The sequence below is a fragment of the Aythya marila genome, assembly GCF_965140915.1.
Source record: "Aythya marila genome assembly, chromosome: 2".
NCBI classification, from domain to species: Eukaryota; Metazoa; Chordata; class Aves; order Anseriformes; family Anatidae; genus Aythya; species Aythya marila.
This window is the reverse complement of record NC_139043.1, coordinates 112,348,732-112,367,870: the sequence shown is the minus strand read 5'-3', so window position 1 is coordinate 112,367,870 and position 19,139 is coordinate 112,348,732. Positions and strand designations below refer to the sequence as shown.

Sequence of the window (19,139 nt, the reverse complement as noted above, 5' to 3'; positions counted from 1 at the left end):
CTCTGTGAGGGGATGCTCCCAGGGTAGAACTGTGAGTACTGAAATTGTTACGGTATAGCTTATCTGAAGAAATTCCGTGTGACTGACTTAGCTCTAACCAGTGTACTCCCAGGTTCTTCGTTGTTTTAATGTCCCAGTCAGTCCAGGTCCCAAGTTTAATTAATAGAGGCCACAGGTGGCAGAAAACAACATGCTACAAAGGCATATAGAAACAATCAACAGATGGGCAAATCAAGTACTTCTTTCTAGATTTTTAGTATCTGTCTGCGGGTTGCTCCAGAGGATGACTACAAATCATCAGGTATTTTTCATTCACAGATTTCACTCAGCAGTATGAATTTGGTGCATACAGTTTACTTTTATTACGTCCAGAAGCTCAGACTCTCTTGTGCTTGTGCTTTTTTCACTTGCATGTTATTTTTGTACCAGTCTATACTGCCTATCCTGAGTAATTCCAGCTGGGGACTCAGAAGGAGGCTCTGGGATCTGCCCTCCTTGGGGCATGAAATCAGCCAAGGACTAGTATCATGCCTCTACATTTGATGGAGGTTCCTTGTACCCAGAAATACTGTCAGCAATCTTTCAGTGCTTTGGTGCTACCTTTACAGCCTTCTTTCTGCAAAGAGGAAGAGACTTTCTGCACCTGTACCAGTAATGGGGTCCCAGGCAAGCCACAGGCACACAAGCACCCATGGACAACTGCAGGACACTGCTCCTTCCTTGTTGCCACCAGCCTCCCACAGAGCATCCTTTTCTGAGCCTTCTCATGAGTGCCAAGGAGGAATTCATAGCACTGGGGAGTGCATTTTGTGTAGTGCAAAAAGGTAGTTAGTGATTTCAGAAGAAGAGACAAATAACCATGGTGCTTTATGTTTAAATGGCCAGCCCTGAACATGGGTTTTTTTTTTTTTTTTGGTCAAAATCAATAGAAGCAGATAGATCAATTGAAGTTTTCTGTATAAAAATGTTTTCTCATGAAACAGCAAGTTTAGCATTATTCAAACAAATTATTCTGTTATTTAAAGATGTATCTTCATTTCTGTTGAACACTGCTGTTTTGTGCCTGTGTAAAACTAGAGTTCTAGTCTCTAAGGAACCAGTTATTTTCTCTGAGCACAATGAATTGTTTTCTAATATTAAAAATTTCAAATGAAAGCCCTCAAGTGGCTGCAACTACTTAAGGAAGGCACTAGTGGTGTTTTACCTGGGGGAAAACCCTTTCCATGGCAGCCCTTCCTCTGTGAGAAGAGGCCAGGCTGATAAAATGAAGCAGTTGGGGTGAAGCTGAATCTTTCCTTCAGGAGAAGGACTTTATTGCTGTTGTAAATCTTTGCAGTTAAGAAAAATCAAACTTCCGAGTGCTTTAAATGATTATTTCCCTGTGTGTGCGCTGGAGACTGCCCATGAGTTGGTAGGAGAACAGTGGCTCCAAATTTGCTGTGTGAAACTGGCTCTGGTGCAGAAAACCCCTTGAAACAAGACCTAAGCTGGAGGCTTGAGCACTATATAAACCCTTATAGGGCACACCTGTGCCGTGCCCTGGACATGTCCTTCTTTCTTGGAGCTGAAGTTACTGGGAGCCAGTAAATGCACAGCCAATCCCAGCAGCTGTGATTCTGCTGAATAAAACTGAGTTGAAATGAGCTTGTGCAGACATCAGTGGTCCTTCAGCTGAGAGATGAGGGCTGCACAGGGACCGGCCAGAAGGCTGGGCTGTGGACACAGCTCTGTACTCCTGTCTGCCACAGCTCTTAAAACAATATTAGTCTTCTGGAGATAGTAGATAGATAATCTCTGTCCTATGATAATGCACAGTCGTATAGAGATGTTTACAGTCGGTACTTAGTAAAGTACTTAAGCATGTATTTAAACACACTGCTGAACATCAGTGTGATTAATACTTTGCTGAATTAGAGATATGACACGAATACATTTTTCTGCTGTTGTAATTTTTCATTATATACGCTTATAAGCTGGTCATAAGGATTTTCTTTCAGTTTTGCATCCGGCAAATGAGTTAATTTGGGAGTCAAATCGTGCCTTAGTTATGCCTGCACAATGCCCTTCACATGCATGAGGGCAGAAAACTGCTCCATGACGTTTAATTGGACTTTTCTGTTACTCTTTAACAATTCATGTAGGAAAAAAAAAATCTGGTTCTTTCTCATCTGGCAACTGTTTGACATTCCTTTCATGTTATTGCAATAATCAGAAAAGTATATCTTACATATGGTGCATATTCTTGTTAAGGCTATGCATATATAGCAGCTATAATTCCTGACCAGTAAGCAAGCAGCTGCTGATGAGTGAAGATCAGACCCCTATGCTCGGTTCTTATGTATGCAAAACTGGGGGGAGAAAGGTGGCTAGTACATCACTTATCATGGTAATTTAATTAAAATCTATTTTAACAATTTCTATTTTAACGATTGTATTTCTTCTATTTTAACGATTTCTATTAACATCATTTGCCGAGGCTCCCCAGGTGAAAGTGAAAGCTCAAGTGCAGCTCTTCCTGACTTTGTCCTTTCCTGCTTAACCCAAGGAAGAGCATTTACCATCTCCTAGTTTCAACTTTTCAAGTCTAACCTTCTGTGTTTTTTGGTTTAAGTAGAAACTGAAAGCATTGGCCTACCCATTTGCATTAAGATGCTGGTTATTGTCATCACTGCAAAACAGTTGCTTCATTCATACTTATGTAGCTTTCACACACAAGAAAACAGGCTTGATTTAATAGTGTAAGCTCCTGGCACACACCACCCCATGGCCAAGGCCACCCCATGTTGGGCTCTTCCACTTGCCTCCCTAAGTAGGCCGCGTGCCCACACTCTCGTTACACAATGTACTGCATTCAACACCCTGCCTTGGTGCCCAATAAATAGATACCTCTCTGGGAGACTGTGACAGCACCCTCCCACCCTGTGTCACACACACTGACTTAAAATGTCTCCTAAAAGCATTGAAATGTCCTAGGGCAGCCCTGGAGGAGACCCAGGCAGAGGGTGGGCGTGAACACCTCCAACAGCAGAGCCCTAGGCCCAAGGTCCCAAGCCAAGGCCCCTGAGAAGTCAACCCAGTGATTCTTCAGGTCAGCTCTTGAGGGGACTGAAGCCACAACAAGCTTTATTATTTCTATTTATTTATTATTATTATTATTTATTTATTTTTTACACTTGGGGGTGATCTATTCACTAGCAGATGGGGCGCAGCTATGGACAGCTATGGGGCAATGTAGGGTAGCTCACCCTACACCTGTCCTTGTTGCTCCTGCTCTGCTCAGTGCATACTGGAGGGCATCACTTGTCTAGGTAGTCAGGAAGGCATATTTTAAAAACATTAATTAATTTTCCCCAGACAATTGAGGCCAGGCCAGGATTTGCACCTTTCCCAGTGCTCAGTCTGGTTTTAAGCAATGGGATTTCCACCATTTCCCGTGGGGGATTATTCCACAACCTAATAGATCTCAATGTCAGGAAGTTTTTTCCTGATACTCAGCCATAATTCATATCCATGAATTATGAGCTACTGTCGACATCACACCCATTGAGGCATTCCTAGAGCCTGCTTCATTTAAAATTATATGCTCTAGTTATGCAGGGTTTCTGTGTACTAGGGCAAAATGCTTTTTCTGCAGGTTAATTCATTACTATTCAATTTGTTAACACTTTTTTGCTCAGTGTGAACAGTCATTTTGCAGTTGCATACCCTATAGTAGCACAATATCCATTTGAGAATAGAATCACAATATATAAATATGACAAAACAACATAGCAAAATCCATCCCTGTAAAGACATATTAGTCTGTTCCTGCAGATACTTACTCCAGCATTCAGTTAAATGAAAGCAGTAGCTCATACAACACCTGGTAAGAGACAGAAAGCTTAGAAAAAAAAAACCTCTCAAGTCCATAATGAATTTTATTTCTGTCCTTAACAGAGGGAACAGGAGGGTAGGGAAGCAAGTTGGGAAGGGAAGAGGGAGGAGGAAGGGAAGGAAGAAAAGAACTTAATCCAGCTGTGAAAAAAAAAATAGAGGAAAATTGAAAAGAGAATGACTTCCTACAAACAGTAAGCCACCTCAATGCAACTGAAACATACAACAGCGAAAACAATAAAGTTGAGGATGCAAAATGTACACCTCTTCCCATTAATACCAATTATGAAACTGAAAAAGCTAAGGCAGGTTTCTGAAATCTGTATTGCAGAAAACTGTATACAAAACTTCTTGGAAGGACTCTGCCTTTTCTGTTAGGAACATTTGAAAGAAGAAAATTTGCAAAGCATGTATCTATTTCTCAAAAAGTCAGAGGATTTCTATGAGAATTGTTTATGATTACATTTTGCCCAGCAAGTGGTGCTTTTGCCATCCTGTTTGCAACCCATTTGTACATAAATAAAATGTCACAGTAGATACCAGAAAAGGGATTGCTTTCTAAAGTAAGCAAATAGGAACACACCAGAGTTCATTTTCATTTCCATACATGCCTAGCTCCCATTAATGCTACATAAATCCCAGTGCAACTAGATGAGAATAAACTCATAAATTTTACCTGAAATCATCTAAGAAACAGAAAGCCATGTTTGCAGTGAGCTCTGAATTCACACAATGCCACACAATTTTGCATGGTAGCTGTTCCAAGTATTTCATTTTTTAGAGACAGCGGCCAAATAGCTTTAAGGGACATACACAGAGCTGGTGAGAACATTTTTGGTGATATTTCCTTACACTACAGATGATGTGACTTCACTGAAATCTGTATCTAGCCAAATGGGGCACTTTCTTTGGTCAGAGGACAGGACAACATAGCTTCCAGTCTCTACTCTACCTGGACCATGGCATGTGCATCTATAGCAGACACAACACATCCACAGGCTAAGATAACTTGAAATGCTGCAGATCCTTTAGGACTGCATTAAGCCCAGGTAAACATGCTGTGCTACCCACTGGTACCCACTGTTTTACTGGTAAAGGCATGGTAATTTGTTATTTGTATCTGTGTTTCTGGTCTACAGCTAGCTTTGCACAAATCGTGGTCAAAGCTCTCTCTGGTGGGGCTGTGAAATACCCACTGGGTCATATTTGAGGGACTCAAGTTAAAAAAATTGTTCCACCTTGGGCAAGGTAGGAAGTTGAACCTCAGTTGCCTGCCTCTTCCCAGCCCCACAAGAAGTGTTGATATGAGACAGGATATTCTGATACAATTCTGGTTTTGCAAATAAATAAATAAAGGAAGGAATTTGTTTTCATTTTGCTTTGGAGCTCATCGTAGAAGTTGCTGCAAAATGGAACTGTCATCCTCAAGCCATCTGGAAAGATGAGTAACTCAAGTTGAAAGATGAGGTAGAAAAAGGTAAGTTCTGTGATCCAGGAGGAGGGTTGTGAGTCAAAGGTTTTGATTTACTTGCAAAGATACAGCAGGGAGCAGCATCTCCACGTATCAGCAGCTTTCTTTGTAAGACATCTCCACAGAAGCTTGACATCAGCATCTACTGTGGAAATGGCACAGATCATTTGATAATTCATGTTGTCTTACACCTGTCACCTTCTAACTTGGAGACACACACCTCATCTCTGCACTGTCTCAATCCCCTGCCTAAGGATGTTTTGGAACAGGTGGAACAGGGTTGTGTCCTGTTCTTCTGTCCCAGTCAGGTTTTCAACCACAAATGGTCCTTGCTTAGCACAAGCAGGGAACAGGACATTCAGGTAACAGTTCGGGACGCTACCTGAGAGTAACTGCTGGTGGAGTTTCTGAGGATGAAGATGAGTAGATTTGGGCATGCTTGTGTATACAAAAGAAAATAAAACATCTTGAAAGGCATCTTTGTATATGCAAAAGAAAATGAACAATTTCATACATCCACGTTTCCAGAAAGGTGGGTGTTCAGAAATCTGTAATAGAGTGCAGAAGGCAGCCAACAGAAGCTGAAAGACTGTTGAGATCTTTAGCACAAACAGACTTCATCTGGTCTAAATAAGATTTAATAATCTTATTAAGACTAGCTGTTTCAAAGATATCATGTAGAAAAATATAAAGTGACTAGGAATATAGGAAGAGAAAGCTATCCACTACCTATGATGCACCACACTTATAAACAAGGGGGGGATATGCAGAATAATATGCTTTATGAATAAGCAGAAAGACTCAATTGAAATTTCACAAAAAATTGTGAATAATTTATATTAGCCCTTCATTCCCTGAGGGTTTCAGCTGAAAGAAGGCAAAATGAAGTTAACAGATTGCTTGGTCAAGCCAAGCACAGAAAACGGAAGTTATCACAAGATACACAGTCAAAAAACACCTGTGTAAAAGCAGACGCTAACAACATTGTAATGAAAAAGAAAAATACACAGAAAAAGGGTTAACATTTCTTGAAAGTTATGTCAAATAACTTGCACAAGAAAATAATATTTAACAAATGCAGCATTCATTGTGAGAACATGCTACATTTTCACTCATTCTTAAAGCTCTGTCTTGCTCTTAGATACGCAGGCATGCATCATTAATGGCACTTGCATGGTTGAATTCCCATGCATCATCCTCAGAACAGGAATTGTGGCTAACCTCTACTATGTCACATACAAAAAATATTCTTTACTAAATTTCTGCTCGCCACTGTGCTCTCATACTTCCCTGTATGTGAAGATCATGTATCTTATTGGCAGTGTGTCTGATCACATTGAATAAATCTCCTAAATCCAGCCTTAATGTTGGATAGTTGTACCAGTCAGTCAACGTTGTGACCTTATTTCCTGTTCTTTAACTTTTTAAATGGGGATAAATATGGGGACGGAAAATACCAATAGAATTTATGTTTAAAATTATCTTTTAATGCAATACGTGCATCTAAAAAGTAGAATAAATATGAGCATGTGCATACGTGTATATGTACTTGCACAGCTTCTACACATACCTGCCACGTTTATTAAATCTGTCTAGTAGATAATATCAAGACTTCTTCTGCCTTAGTAATATGCTAATGCTTGCTCAAGCTTTTCAATGCAGTGCTGAAACCATCCTTGACACAGCACTAAAGGAGAAGCTGCAGCATTCCAGACTGCTGGATAAATGGAGTAAGAGGGAGGAAATTTATTAGGGCTGCCAAGAACTGTTCATCAAGACACATTTTTGATTAACATAAGTGTGTACTATTTTCACAGGTGACAAAAGAGGGTGAAGAGATTATAACTGGCATATGTCAAGAGATTTAACCAGTCCATCTGACTCAACTCACTTTTTGCAAATACCACTTCTTTTACTCAGTTTGCCTATTGATTAGAGACAAATTGAAGGAGGAAACTCCTGCTTCTAACACACTAACCTTCTTTTAAAAAGTAAAACCTCTACAGTGGATGAATTTCGTACTTAAAGGAATTAAACATTTCCAAAGCCAAAATATATGCTAGGCATCTAGCGGTACATAAACTAACATTTATGCTTTTGAAAATGTCTCCCAAGAACCTCTGATGTATGCATATAAATCATACTGTCTGTCTTGTAGTATTTTCTTGTAGTATCTGTCTTGTGGTATTTTCTTCGAAAAGAAGGGAAAACTGGTTTAAAGCACTCAAACACAGGAAGGACCAAGGAACTCTTAGTGATGCCAAAGCTGTTTCAGGAAAACAGCAGAGCAAAGGTTTTGTTATGAACATGCCCAAGAAGGACAGGGCACCATTCTGCATAGGAATGGCTGACACAACCAGGTGTTACAGAATTGCCAGAGGAAGCAGGAAAGAAGAAAATACCACCTATCCCTGCAGAAATGGTGTGGGCTGGGAAGGGGGTGACCCAAGTTCTCTGATGTTATGACATGAAGCAAACAGCATACCACTTAACCTTTCTATCATTTGACTTCTCTGTATGTAGAATGTGTAAAAAATAATGCTTGTGCAGCTCTGAAAGGTTTTGTAGAACCACCAGCACGTGTAAGTTCTGATTGACATTCAAAATGGTGTTACTGAAGATGGAGGACTGTTGTCCATGAGGTTGCACTGTCACAGAACACATTCAAGGGAAATTTGAAAAGTCAAAATGACAGAAGCAAAAATAATGTTGATAAGACTGCCTGAAGTGGGGACTGCCTCGTGTGAAAATGGAAACACAGCTAACTCGGGGAAGGAAGATGGACCACCTTTGTGAGGGCATCATGCATGAAAAGGTTACTGGCTACTTGTTACAATCAGTCGGAGGAAGACCAGCAACTGACAACACCTTGATGTGTCAACCACTTTGTGGTTGCTGCTGGCATGGAGAAAGGTGGAGAAGGAAATTGAAGTGCCCGATTCACTGTTTGTCCTTACACATTGACCAAACACAGCATACTGAAACAGACCTAGTAAAGAGCAGGGAGTTCACAAAATTCAAGATGATTAAAATAAGATTACAGGATAACTAGGAAAGGAGGTAACCAGAAGTGAGTGCTAGTTATTTTGACAAAACTTTTAAGTTTGGTGACCTTCAAGACATTTCCCCTTCATTCCTAACCAAATATATCACCTATGCTATACTTCTCATTAGATAATGACATTGGTTTTTACATTGGTTTAAAATCCAAATCTAATGCAATACCTAAGCATGAATATATTATCACCTATAAATGTATTTTGATGCTTATTGTATCCTCTTCATGGTTTACACAGATGATGTGGTTATATCTAGGGAGGTTAAGGAATGTTACAATTAGCATCTTCTTAAAAAACAAAGTACTGATATGGAAGAAAGAACTGCTGCAGCTTCACATGATGAACATGCCATGTAAGAGCTCAGTAACATTTCCAAGTATTTTACCCCTTTGTGCTTTAGATAGAAGAAAAGTTCTGCATTGAGAGGAAGATTCACTATATACCTAGAAATCTGTAAGAGACAATTTTTCTCCTACTTAACACCTATAATCAGACAGATGGATACATTGTGATGGAAAAAAAATACCAAAAAGGAAAAAAAAAAAAAAAAAAAAAAAAAACTCCAAATAAAACAATGACTGCATCATTTTTATTTATTTCTTTCATTCTCTGTTCAGGTAGCAAGAAATTTAATTCCAGTTGGATCAGTCTCTTGTGATATTTTTTTCTTTCATTTAATATATTTTTAAATGCTCAGAGGCATTATGACAGAAAAGCATGTATTTTTTTGCCCTGGTTTATACCCATCATCTTTACTATTACAACAAGACAAAAGCATTAAAGTAAAATTAATCATGTCAGAAGATTTTAGCAAAAAACAAGTGAGACCATGCATAAAGCATCGCTTTGTCTAGTGTGAAGTCACGCTCTGATTAAAAACATATAATGAAAGTGAAAGTAATACATCATTGCCTTAGCAGTAGGGTTTTTGGGAGAGCTATGCAATTCTGAGCACAAAAAATCTTTATAGGCTCTGAATTTCGAAACTTGCAAAGATTACAGAATAATTCTAACAAACAAAACATTGTTTCACTTCTTTAAAGTTTAATTAATCTTAAACGTTGTAAGTAAAGCAAACAACCAAAGGAGCTCCATGATTAAACAAGGACTCCTGGCAGAACTGTAACTCAAAATTAAAAGAGAAGTAGCAATAGCTGGTTCTGGCCAGGGAGGGATGAGGTTGTGACATGGAGACACCCCAGCTGTTCCAAATCCAATAAGTAGTTTTGAGGACTGCAAAACATAATGGAATAATGAAAATCCCTTAACAGAGCAGAACTTTCACTGTTAATACAGACCCATCAGCTTCAGTTTGTGTCACTGCCAGTAGCATCCTGGTGCTGTTATGTGACATAGGTAGCACCCAGTTAAAAAATGAACTGGGGCTTGTGTATGTGTAAGCAAGACTGAAAAGAAATCACGCAGTAAAGAGCTGTTCACTCTACTTGGCCATAGAGTCTATAAAATTCTCTACTTTGCTCAGGCATGACTGTGCAGTAAGAAATGTTTCAACTTGTACAGCCATGTGCACCTTATGAATCTTAGGTTAGGACTGTGACCCCAACAAATAAAATTAGGCTTGTGAAATGCCACTTGCTTTCTCTCTCTTTTTCTCTCTCTTTTTTTTTTTTTTTTCTTTATTCTGTCTCTATCCTTTGTTGCCAACATTGAAAAAATAACTCCATGAGAAACACCAGACAGGAAAAATACACAGTAATACTAGACTGTGAAAAATCTACTGATCCCTTGAGCCATAGCATTCTTGCCTATAGATGATGACATTAAAAAATTGGAAATGGCTGCGCGCTTCCCCTCCTCTTCTGGATCTATGAACAAGGCAAGTTGTTTTCCTGATTCCTTTAGAATTACGCCCATTAGTATTGATGCGTTTGGTGCTTTGGGTAGCCAGGCAGAGAGAGGTGGGCAGTATCCTCTGCCAATAGATCTAGTCTCGCAGTGGGAACAAAATGAGATTGCTACTCTGCTGAGCTGTCATACTCAATAGCTTGTGCTGTTCCACCTGTAATCGCCTTCACGGCTCCGAGTGCAGAGCCATGGCTTACATGGAGGCAGTAGCTCTGGTGGCTGATGTTCTCGTGTTCCCTGTGCATCACACAAGGCAGGGCACAGAGCCCTAAGCAAATGAGCCACTCTCATTTCAACAGCCACCATCCACATGGAGAAGAAAGGAAAAAACACAGCAGGCAAGCAGCTCCCTTTCACACTAGTTTGCAGTTCCTGATGAGTAACTTCTGGAGCTCCTCTCAGTGGAGAGTGATGAGAGGAGATCGAATCTCCTCCTCAGTGGCTCTGCTGCTGCACCCAGGACTAAGCCTGTGAGCTTCTTTCCCACTTTCACTGCCCCTAAATGCCACTGGCACAAAGAGCAGAACATAAGTAATGCAGATGGAAGAGGAAATGTTTGCTCGTACACGAGGAAATGAAATACACCTCAGGTGATAATGAGATACAAACACCCTGCAGTACCAGACTACAAGGACTTCTTTTCATCACAGAGCCTCACGAGCAGGACATGGTTTCTACATGGCTTTCCCTGTTCACCAGGAAGAAACTCCTCACTTACCCTGAAGAGTGGGGAGTGATCTGCAACCTCAGGACCAACAGCAATGCCTAAACAAGTGAAAAAGAAACAAACAAACAAAAAACCCTTTCCCTCCCTCACTGCTGACTGTAGGATAGAATAGGATAAAGACAAACAGATTAATTTCCAAAACTGTTGACTGGGACAGAGCTAACAGTAAAAGGATAAAGGGTGGACATTAATGTACTTCTTCAAAATTACATCAAAACCAAAGATAGCATTATGTCCCCAAATTCCCACATATCAACTAAATGTCACAGTACGTAGATTTAATACCAAGAGTGCACTATACTGTTACCATGGTATACTGTGACTAGGTTCTAGTCTTCCCTAAAACAGCTCAATCACAGTTCATATCTTTAAGTCCAAGCACTCTGACACTATAGAGTCATTCAATGTCTTATGGAAAGGACAGGACAGAAGTTCTATGCCAGCTTGTCCCTGCTTCCCATCCTCCTTTACGGTAAGTTAGAAAATAAAGCAGGAGAATACAAAATCTCCATACTTGAAACTCTTAATTCATCTTTAAAAAAAATAATTATTGCTACTATTTGGCAAATATTAATATTTTCCAGAAAATCGTGCTTGTTAACACTGAGTCTTTTTCAGTATGAAAAGAAATGCATTCTTCTCAGTGTATCTACAATACTAGCCCAGGCAAATAGGGCATCCTTCCTAGATATTTTTTTGGTAATATTTTTGGTAAATATTAAATATTTTTGGTAATATTTTTTTGTGTATTTGACAGTCATTGTGTTGGCCAATACTGAGAAAGATCCGGGGCTGAGCAACAAGTGCTTGAACATGAGCTTGAACATGAACTGTAACAGATGCAATACCTTTTAATAACAGCACAGAAAGTAACGTACAAAAACCAAGATGGAAAGAGAATTGTTGTTTACTATCTGTTACAGTAAACTAGAAAAGACTGCATTATTTTGATAAAATTATATAAAATGGTTCACAAACACCTTTTAACACTTATAACAATAAATGGTTGTGTTATTCAAATACAATGAATTCAATGAATTCTTGAAACTTGAATTCTGTGAATTTGAGTCATTATTTTTAAGCACATTTAGGTATCACGTTTCCAGGTAGGTTTTGCCACAGTTTTGGAGACAGCATCACATTGTAAGTAACCAAGAACTGAATAAAGTTATTTCTTACAAAATCTTACATATCTATAGATATCTAATTCAGAATAAAGTTATTTCTTTAATTCAGTGGAGGGTTCAGGTCTTGAAGCAAGAGTTGCATTTCTCTTGCCTATCAGGGTGAACCACTGGATTAGACACAACAAATTCAAAACTACAAAACACTTTGGTCCTACATAATATTACTCATTTTTCACTGACCATTTTTAGAATTTTCTTACAGTAGTGTACATAGGTAAGCATCCTATTTCATGATTCTGAAAAATGTGAAGTGTAGCATATCCCACAGTATAGATGCTATAGACTTTTCTAATAGTTCATACAAACTTTTATAATTGCCATTCTTACATTATACCCTCAACTATTAATCCTGGCATCTATATCAAAGAGGTCTTTATGTTGAAGCATTTTGAGAAAGGCTCCTAAATTTTCTGTGGGAGAAGGCAATTTGCAGAGGCATTATTTCAAGTCCTGCATCACACCGATCTTAATTCTTTTTCATCCTAACCTGTGCATATAATATAAAGGTGGATGTATCCAGTTAAGAGGTTTAAGATAAGTGATGAAGAACAGAATTCTGTAAAAGGTATTTTATTGGGGAAAAAAAAGGAGGTCTATCAGAAAAAACAGGTTTTACCAGTTGTCCAGTTTTAGAAGTATGGCTTTGATTTATGGATCAAAATTGCTCATTTATTATTTTATCTATACTACTTTGGGCAATTTTGACAGTTAAAATTTAGTTTTATTGACCAATGCAGCCAGTTTAGCCACAAGGGGACTAATGCACACATAGCCTGCTGCACTCAAGAAGCGATGATTTGATTCCATGACCAAGTTAGACTGGGAATCGCAACCAACAAAACACTAAGTTCCAAATCTCAATGCTCGAGGCAAAATACTTGCTCTAAAACACAACCAACCTTTAAAAGAAGGTGGGAAGGAATTTTGTGATAAAAGCCTCCATGCACTGTTTCCTGTAGCTGACATATTCCACCAATGCTTCTGTCAGCAGTGGATTCAGAGCAGTAGAGAAGAAACCTTTCTTTAATGACTGTGGACAACAGATAAAGCTGGAAGAAGGAAATGAAGATGCAGAGGAGAACTGAAGATGTGCTCTAGTATGATGGCTTACCACAGATCTGACAGAGAAAACGGTCCAAGAATCATCTTTTTTTTTTTTTTCCTAAACTAGATTTTATTCACATATACATAAATATGCATGTATTCATGTTGCAGGATGAAAGACTTACAAGTTTACTTAAAAAACTTACTGGAATGATTTTAAGCCAATGTTAATTTAGGCCTATCCTATTATAAAATTAGCATCTTCTGCAATCTCAATTTATTGCTCCATTGTGAAGCCCCTTGTGATACATAAACAAATCTCTGAAGAGAAACAAATCAATAAAGTGTCTAATTTGATTAACCATGTTTTTAAATTCATCAAGACAACTGCACAAAAATAAACCACTTACTTGTCAGTATTTTCCACGTCTTCTTTTCATCATCATAATACTGAACCAAATTGCTGGGTAGCCGGTCAGGTCCGGGAGGCAATCCTCCAACCAATAACAGCATTTTCTTATTGGAACGAATTCTTCACCCAAAACAAGAGGAAAGATGAACAACCACATTACTGAAGAGTATTTTTAGTGGCAACAAAATCATAACCATCAAAAGAATGTTCACTGCTTGCAGTTTCCTATTTCATTTTTTGTGTTTCTTTCCCCAATCGTATCTTAACAATTTTTTGAACCAAGCAGAAAAATGATCAGAAAAGCTGCATATCTCTCTACTCACGGAATAATAAGCTTCCTTTATGCAATTTGTTAGAGGTTCATTCTAGAACGACCTTTTTCTTATATTATCCCTTTAAATCATCACTCTTTACAGCTGAATACACATGAAATGCTCTGGAGTTGTACTAAGGTTAAGCATTAAAGTTGCATGTCAAAAATCGTATTAGTCAAAATCATTATTATAAGCCATTCTACACTCAAAGAACCTTGAAAAAATTAAGGTTATGCAGAGAGTTTGTGAGCCAACTCTTTAATCACACGCTGAACTTCGGATACGTAGTTTAGCACAATTAGCAGCACTGGGCTAACAGTTACGGGTTAAATGCTCCTTACAAGCACTTTTGTTTGTTTAATTTAGTCCAGGCTCTTGCTTTCCCTCTCCCCCACCTCTCCCCCCCTTCCCCATGCTCTCCCCCTGTGCACCACTGGCTATAGCAACACCAATTGGTAAAAATGAGACTGTGATGTTGTTGTGAGCCTCCCCAGAGTGGAGCCCTGCCAATGCTTGCCACTGATCCAGCGGCATGAACCTGCTCAACTGTGCAAAGTCACTCTAATTCCCTCCCTCTGTTTTTCTACCTTCTCCCCCAGGGGGCAACCACTGAAAGGAGTGACTACCCACCCATCAAGAGCTGGCAATTCGCTGCTATTAACCGTGACCGTGATTCCCAATCTGCCTGGCAGTTCTTAAGAACAGGACTGCAATGTCTCATATGCAGTAAAAGCGGTTATCTGCACCCTGGCCTCCAACACTCTACCTGATGAATGTGCGATTTCTTTGCAACATTAAGGGATTGAGCACAATTGGAAGCAAAAAGGGGAGGGCAGGCCCAGACCCCCGGATGAGTCCCGGTGCTTTAATAGTCACTTCACATACAATTGAACTTTCATCAGTAATACTGAGCTTGAGAGTGGTAACACTGAAATAAAGGTGTAGGCTCAAAGCGTTCCTGCTGTGTAGGAAGGTGTCGTAGCCTGGAAAATTTGCACCAATACAAATGAACGTGCAGGAGGACCGTGCACTTGGTGGAAAGCACCCTCGCCAAACACCAACATTTTTCCAGTCAGAGCAACATCACCGCAGTGATCTGTACCTCAGTGTGTAGGAAACCTTCCTGGTCAAAGAAGGCTGGAGAAGGCCACTGAGCAAAGCCATGAGCACAGCCTTGCGTGGTGCTCGGGCGCTGCAGTCTCAGCAGCGCACTCAGGAGAGGATGCTCGGCCACCGAGACATACCAGCGGCTCAGTGCCACTTACTGCTGAGAAAGAGCACCAGCGACAGACTAATCCACGTCTGTACCAGCACTGAAATGAACTGAGTTGTGCTTTAGAGGCGTGCAGCCACACAAAATGACCTTAATTCAGGAAGGGAGCATGCAGCTTGGATATCTGACCCAGACGATGCTGAGGAATGAAACCTTTCAAATGGCTCTGCAAAGGACAGAGACAGACTGCAGCTCCATCTATCACAAGGACGGCCAGGGAATTCTCTGGCAGATGGCCTTATTTGTTTTTAAACGAATTTAGGGCTCACAGAAGGTCCCGAACTGACCGTGGGGGAAGTGGAGGCCCTCACGTGGCAGGCAGGTGTCACACTGCACAGGCAGTGGCACTGCAGTGCTCTCCAATGCTGTCCCCACACCTCGTCCCTGGCTTGCAGGGAGCCCCTGCAGCCCTTCAGCCTTCCCGACAAGCCAGCCTCTGACCTCGGTACTAAAGCTGCTACTTGCTGTCAGATGATGACTGTTACCTGCCCACCAGACTATGTCTGGGTATGGGATCGGGAGCTGTCTCGCGATCGCTGTCAGCACGGACTCAACGCGCTGAGACCAAGCTCTGGGGAAAGCTTTCACAAACACTGCCAGCCTCTTGAAACGTTCAATCTCCTCAGTAAAGTTTTTAATGAGAGAGCATTTGATAAAAACTACGCAACACAGGAGCATGATAAACTATTTTTGGTACGAGTTAGGGATGGCTGCACATGTAACAAGTGGCGGAGCAAACCAGGGCCATAACTCAGTTATGCATGGCCATCCCTAACGATAGAGAATAAATTGTTTATTCCAACCCCCTTGTGTTGTACGTTATATCACAATCAACTCCCTGCGTATTGTAAAATCCAGAATGCCCTTGCAAGGTTTACTTGATAAAGGAGTTTATTTTGATTTTCATCTTTCATCTGTGAAACTCCCTTCTAACTCCAAAGCACTGTGAAAAACCAATGAATGGCCAAGGCTCAATAGTTAAGGTGAAGAATGAAATGTCAGATGTAACTCTGAGTTTCCAGACTTTGGCAGCTGCAACTATCCTTAACATTACTTTCTCAGCTAAACAATCTGAGAATCTGCTATGCCCTGAGAAGGATTGGCACTGCTATATGGGAATGTTTAGAAATACTTAATATTTTAAATATTTATCGTGGGAAGTAGCATGAACAGAAGTCCTTAATTAAAGTTTGATATGAAATTAATAGCTAACATAGTCTCTACCAAAAGCACCGGGAATTCTCACATTACGAACCAGAGATGAGTTGTCTCACTCAGAAATGTACAGTATCTAGCTAATCTCTATCAAGAGCTTTTCCAGTGAGCCACGTAAAAATAATATGGTGACAAGCTATGCATGTTTTAAATTGATGCATTTCCTTGGAACCAATTCTGCTTTTTAAGTTTTGATGTGAATGCCTACACTTTAGGTTTTGAAATAAAAATTTCTCTATTACATTCCATTATGTCTGTGTTTGATAACACACTGAGCAGTCCTGTTAAATCTTAGTATACATCTTAACACACATATTAAAATATGAAAGGCATGGAAATGATCACTGCTCATATGCAGAAGCCTTTTCCAAACATTAATAAAAAATGTAATTCAGTGAAACAGTAAGATAAATGCAGAACTAAAAAATACGTGTAAGATAAACTTTCTCCCCTTCTTGCATTATTACATATTTGCTGTTTGGATACCTCGATCTTGCCCTGTCAAACACTTGGTGTTGTATCTGAAACACTCTCTTTTGATAGTCCTTACTTCACAGTGTAATATACAGCTTGGTCACATACTGTTGTTCACGGTGTCCCTAGCAAAGCTATTATGATCATCTTGTGTTCAATTAAGAGTAGCAGGTTTCAGTCAGGGAAGGCTAAAATAATGTTAACCATGAACATGCAGGCTGATGACACACGAAAAGCTGAGAAACACTTATTGATATCTTAACCCAAAAGTATTTAAGTATTTCTTCTACCAAGAACGCAAAACTCTGGTTCTCGTTGGGGTACATACACGTTATTATTCTGCACACATTTTGCAGGTTTTGTTCTGCAAAGATTTTAGAACACTTAATTCACCTTAATTAAGTTTCTGGGTACCCCATGTGGTGTGAAATTTGTCTACTTAGAAGGCTGTAAAACAAAATATATTTTAAAGTCAACATTTTCCAACTTGTATGGTTTCATTAAAGCACACAAACCTAGGAATTTAACTCAGGTTAATGACTTTGCTGTCAGAGATGTTGAATACCCATCAACATACCTAAATGCTGCTGATTTCCAAGGTCACAGGAGATGTGCATCAGCTCTAAAATTCAGGTCACTTATTCTACAGTCTAAACTAACTGCAAATACACTGGACAAAATGCTGAGCCCAAGGGAATTTATCATCTTATGAAGAATCGGTAGAGAAGACAGTGACAGATCTCAATAATCCTGACAGCCTTGTCCACCCAAAGCTCTTTTGCAACCTTGATAGCTTCATGTTAATGGAAAACGCATTAATGGGAAATATTCTTCTTGTACATTGTTTTTCTTTATTAGCATATCCATCAATCTTGCACTGCTGGGTTTTCCTCATCTAGGGCACTTAGTTGAAGTTCATTCTGCAAAGGCAGGCAACAAAACAAGCCCCACCCATGACAGCTTTGCTCCAGATTCTTTAAATTTTTTAAACCATACAGTAAAGCTCCCCTTTCTGCATTGCTGCCTGCACAGAGAATAGAACGCAAGAGAGGAAAATGTGGTTCTTCATTCCTTCTGTGTAGTGCTACACCAAAAAGAAAAACGCATCTTAGACATGAAGGTGATACTGGTAATCCATGAAAAATATGAAGACTATTTGAAGTCTACTTTCCTCTTAACTCGAGACTACAAACACCTGGACCATTCATGCTCTTTGAATATAGGCTGCCACCATGGCTTGAGCCAGGTGACTCTTAGGACCAGGAAATTCACATACATGGGTTGCCTTGCTCCTGCTTGAGCTCTGATCTTTTATGCAGCAGAGCCAAACCAAATTGTAGATGTTTTCTCATTAAACAGGGGCTTGAGTGCAACTGCCAAAAGACCAGCTCACATTCAGCAAGAATGGGTGGTGAATTTAAAGCATGCCCACAAATCTCAACAGGCCAAAGGATTTGAGAAACTGGAGGATAACACATTGTGATACTGTCAAAACAAATAGCAAGAACCTTAGGAAAACTGGTCTGTGTTAGTTTGCAGAGATGAAGTATATGTTTGGAAACCAACCTCAACATAATAAACAGGTAAATAAGCAGTCCCAATTAGCATTTCAGTTACCAACCTTTTCTGTGTTAACACTAAAGGCTTAATTTAACCTTCAGAAACCAGGATGGTCCTCTGCAAATTTTTTCTTCCAAAAAGGCCTCTGAAGGAGTTTTGTGTCCAACAAAAACATAATCGAAAGGCCAGTCGCTGTCTGCAAATCTGAACTGATGATGCAGACATGCATTTGCCCGTGACTGAGGAAACTGTTTTGCCATCACAGAACATGTTGTGAGATCTTTAGCAATTATCTTCCTCACTCCTGGGTAGGCATTTCAGTACAACAACAGCATCTTATGAAAACTGCTTCTTTCAATGGATTTTGGCTTTCGCAGTTGACTGCAAAGATAGCCATGATTAGCAACACATGTTTAATAGACAGAAAATATCATTATCCAGGAGTTTAACTATGAACTTGATGAAAACTGTAAGACACAATGTAAGCTTTATTTTGGACAGAGAAATTTAGTGTTTTTTTTTTTTTTAGCATGTCTATGAATTAATGAACATTGCAATCTATAGGTGAGTAGGCATCCAGAATATTCTCCCAACCCACAGCACTGCTAGGGCAAGGACCTAAGTTTCCACAGTCGTCAGACCAAGTCCTGCCTCAACTCTGACC

At 39.7% G+C, this 19,139-nt stretch overlaps 1 protein-coding gene across 4 annotated transcripts in view; it reads right to left on the bottom strand.

The window, feature by feature from the left end:
• Window positions 1-19,139, bottom strand: part of KLHL14 (kelch like family member 14) — a 66,074-nt gene that overhangs the window by 35,427 nt on the left and 11,508 nt on the right. For all 4 annotated transcript variants that reach the window (XR_014316882.1, XR_014316883.1, XR_014316884.1 and 1 more), the window contains one exon: window positions 13,638-13,759. Coding sequence is in view for 1 of the 4 variants with exons in the window: in XM_082753116.1 (XP_082609242.1) it covers window positions 13,638-13,759 (122 nt within the window). In the remaining 3 variants the exon portion in view is untranslated. The remainder of the gene's footprint in view (window positions 1-13,637; window positions 13,760-19,139) is intronic.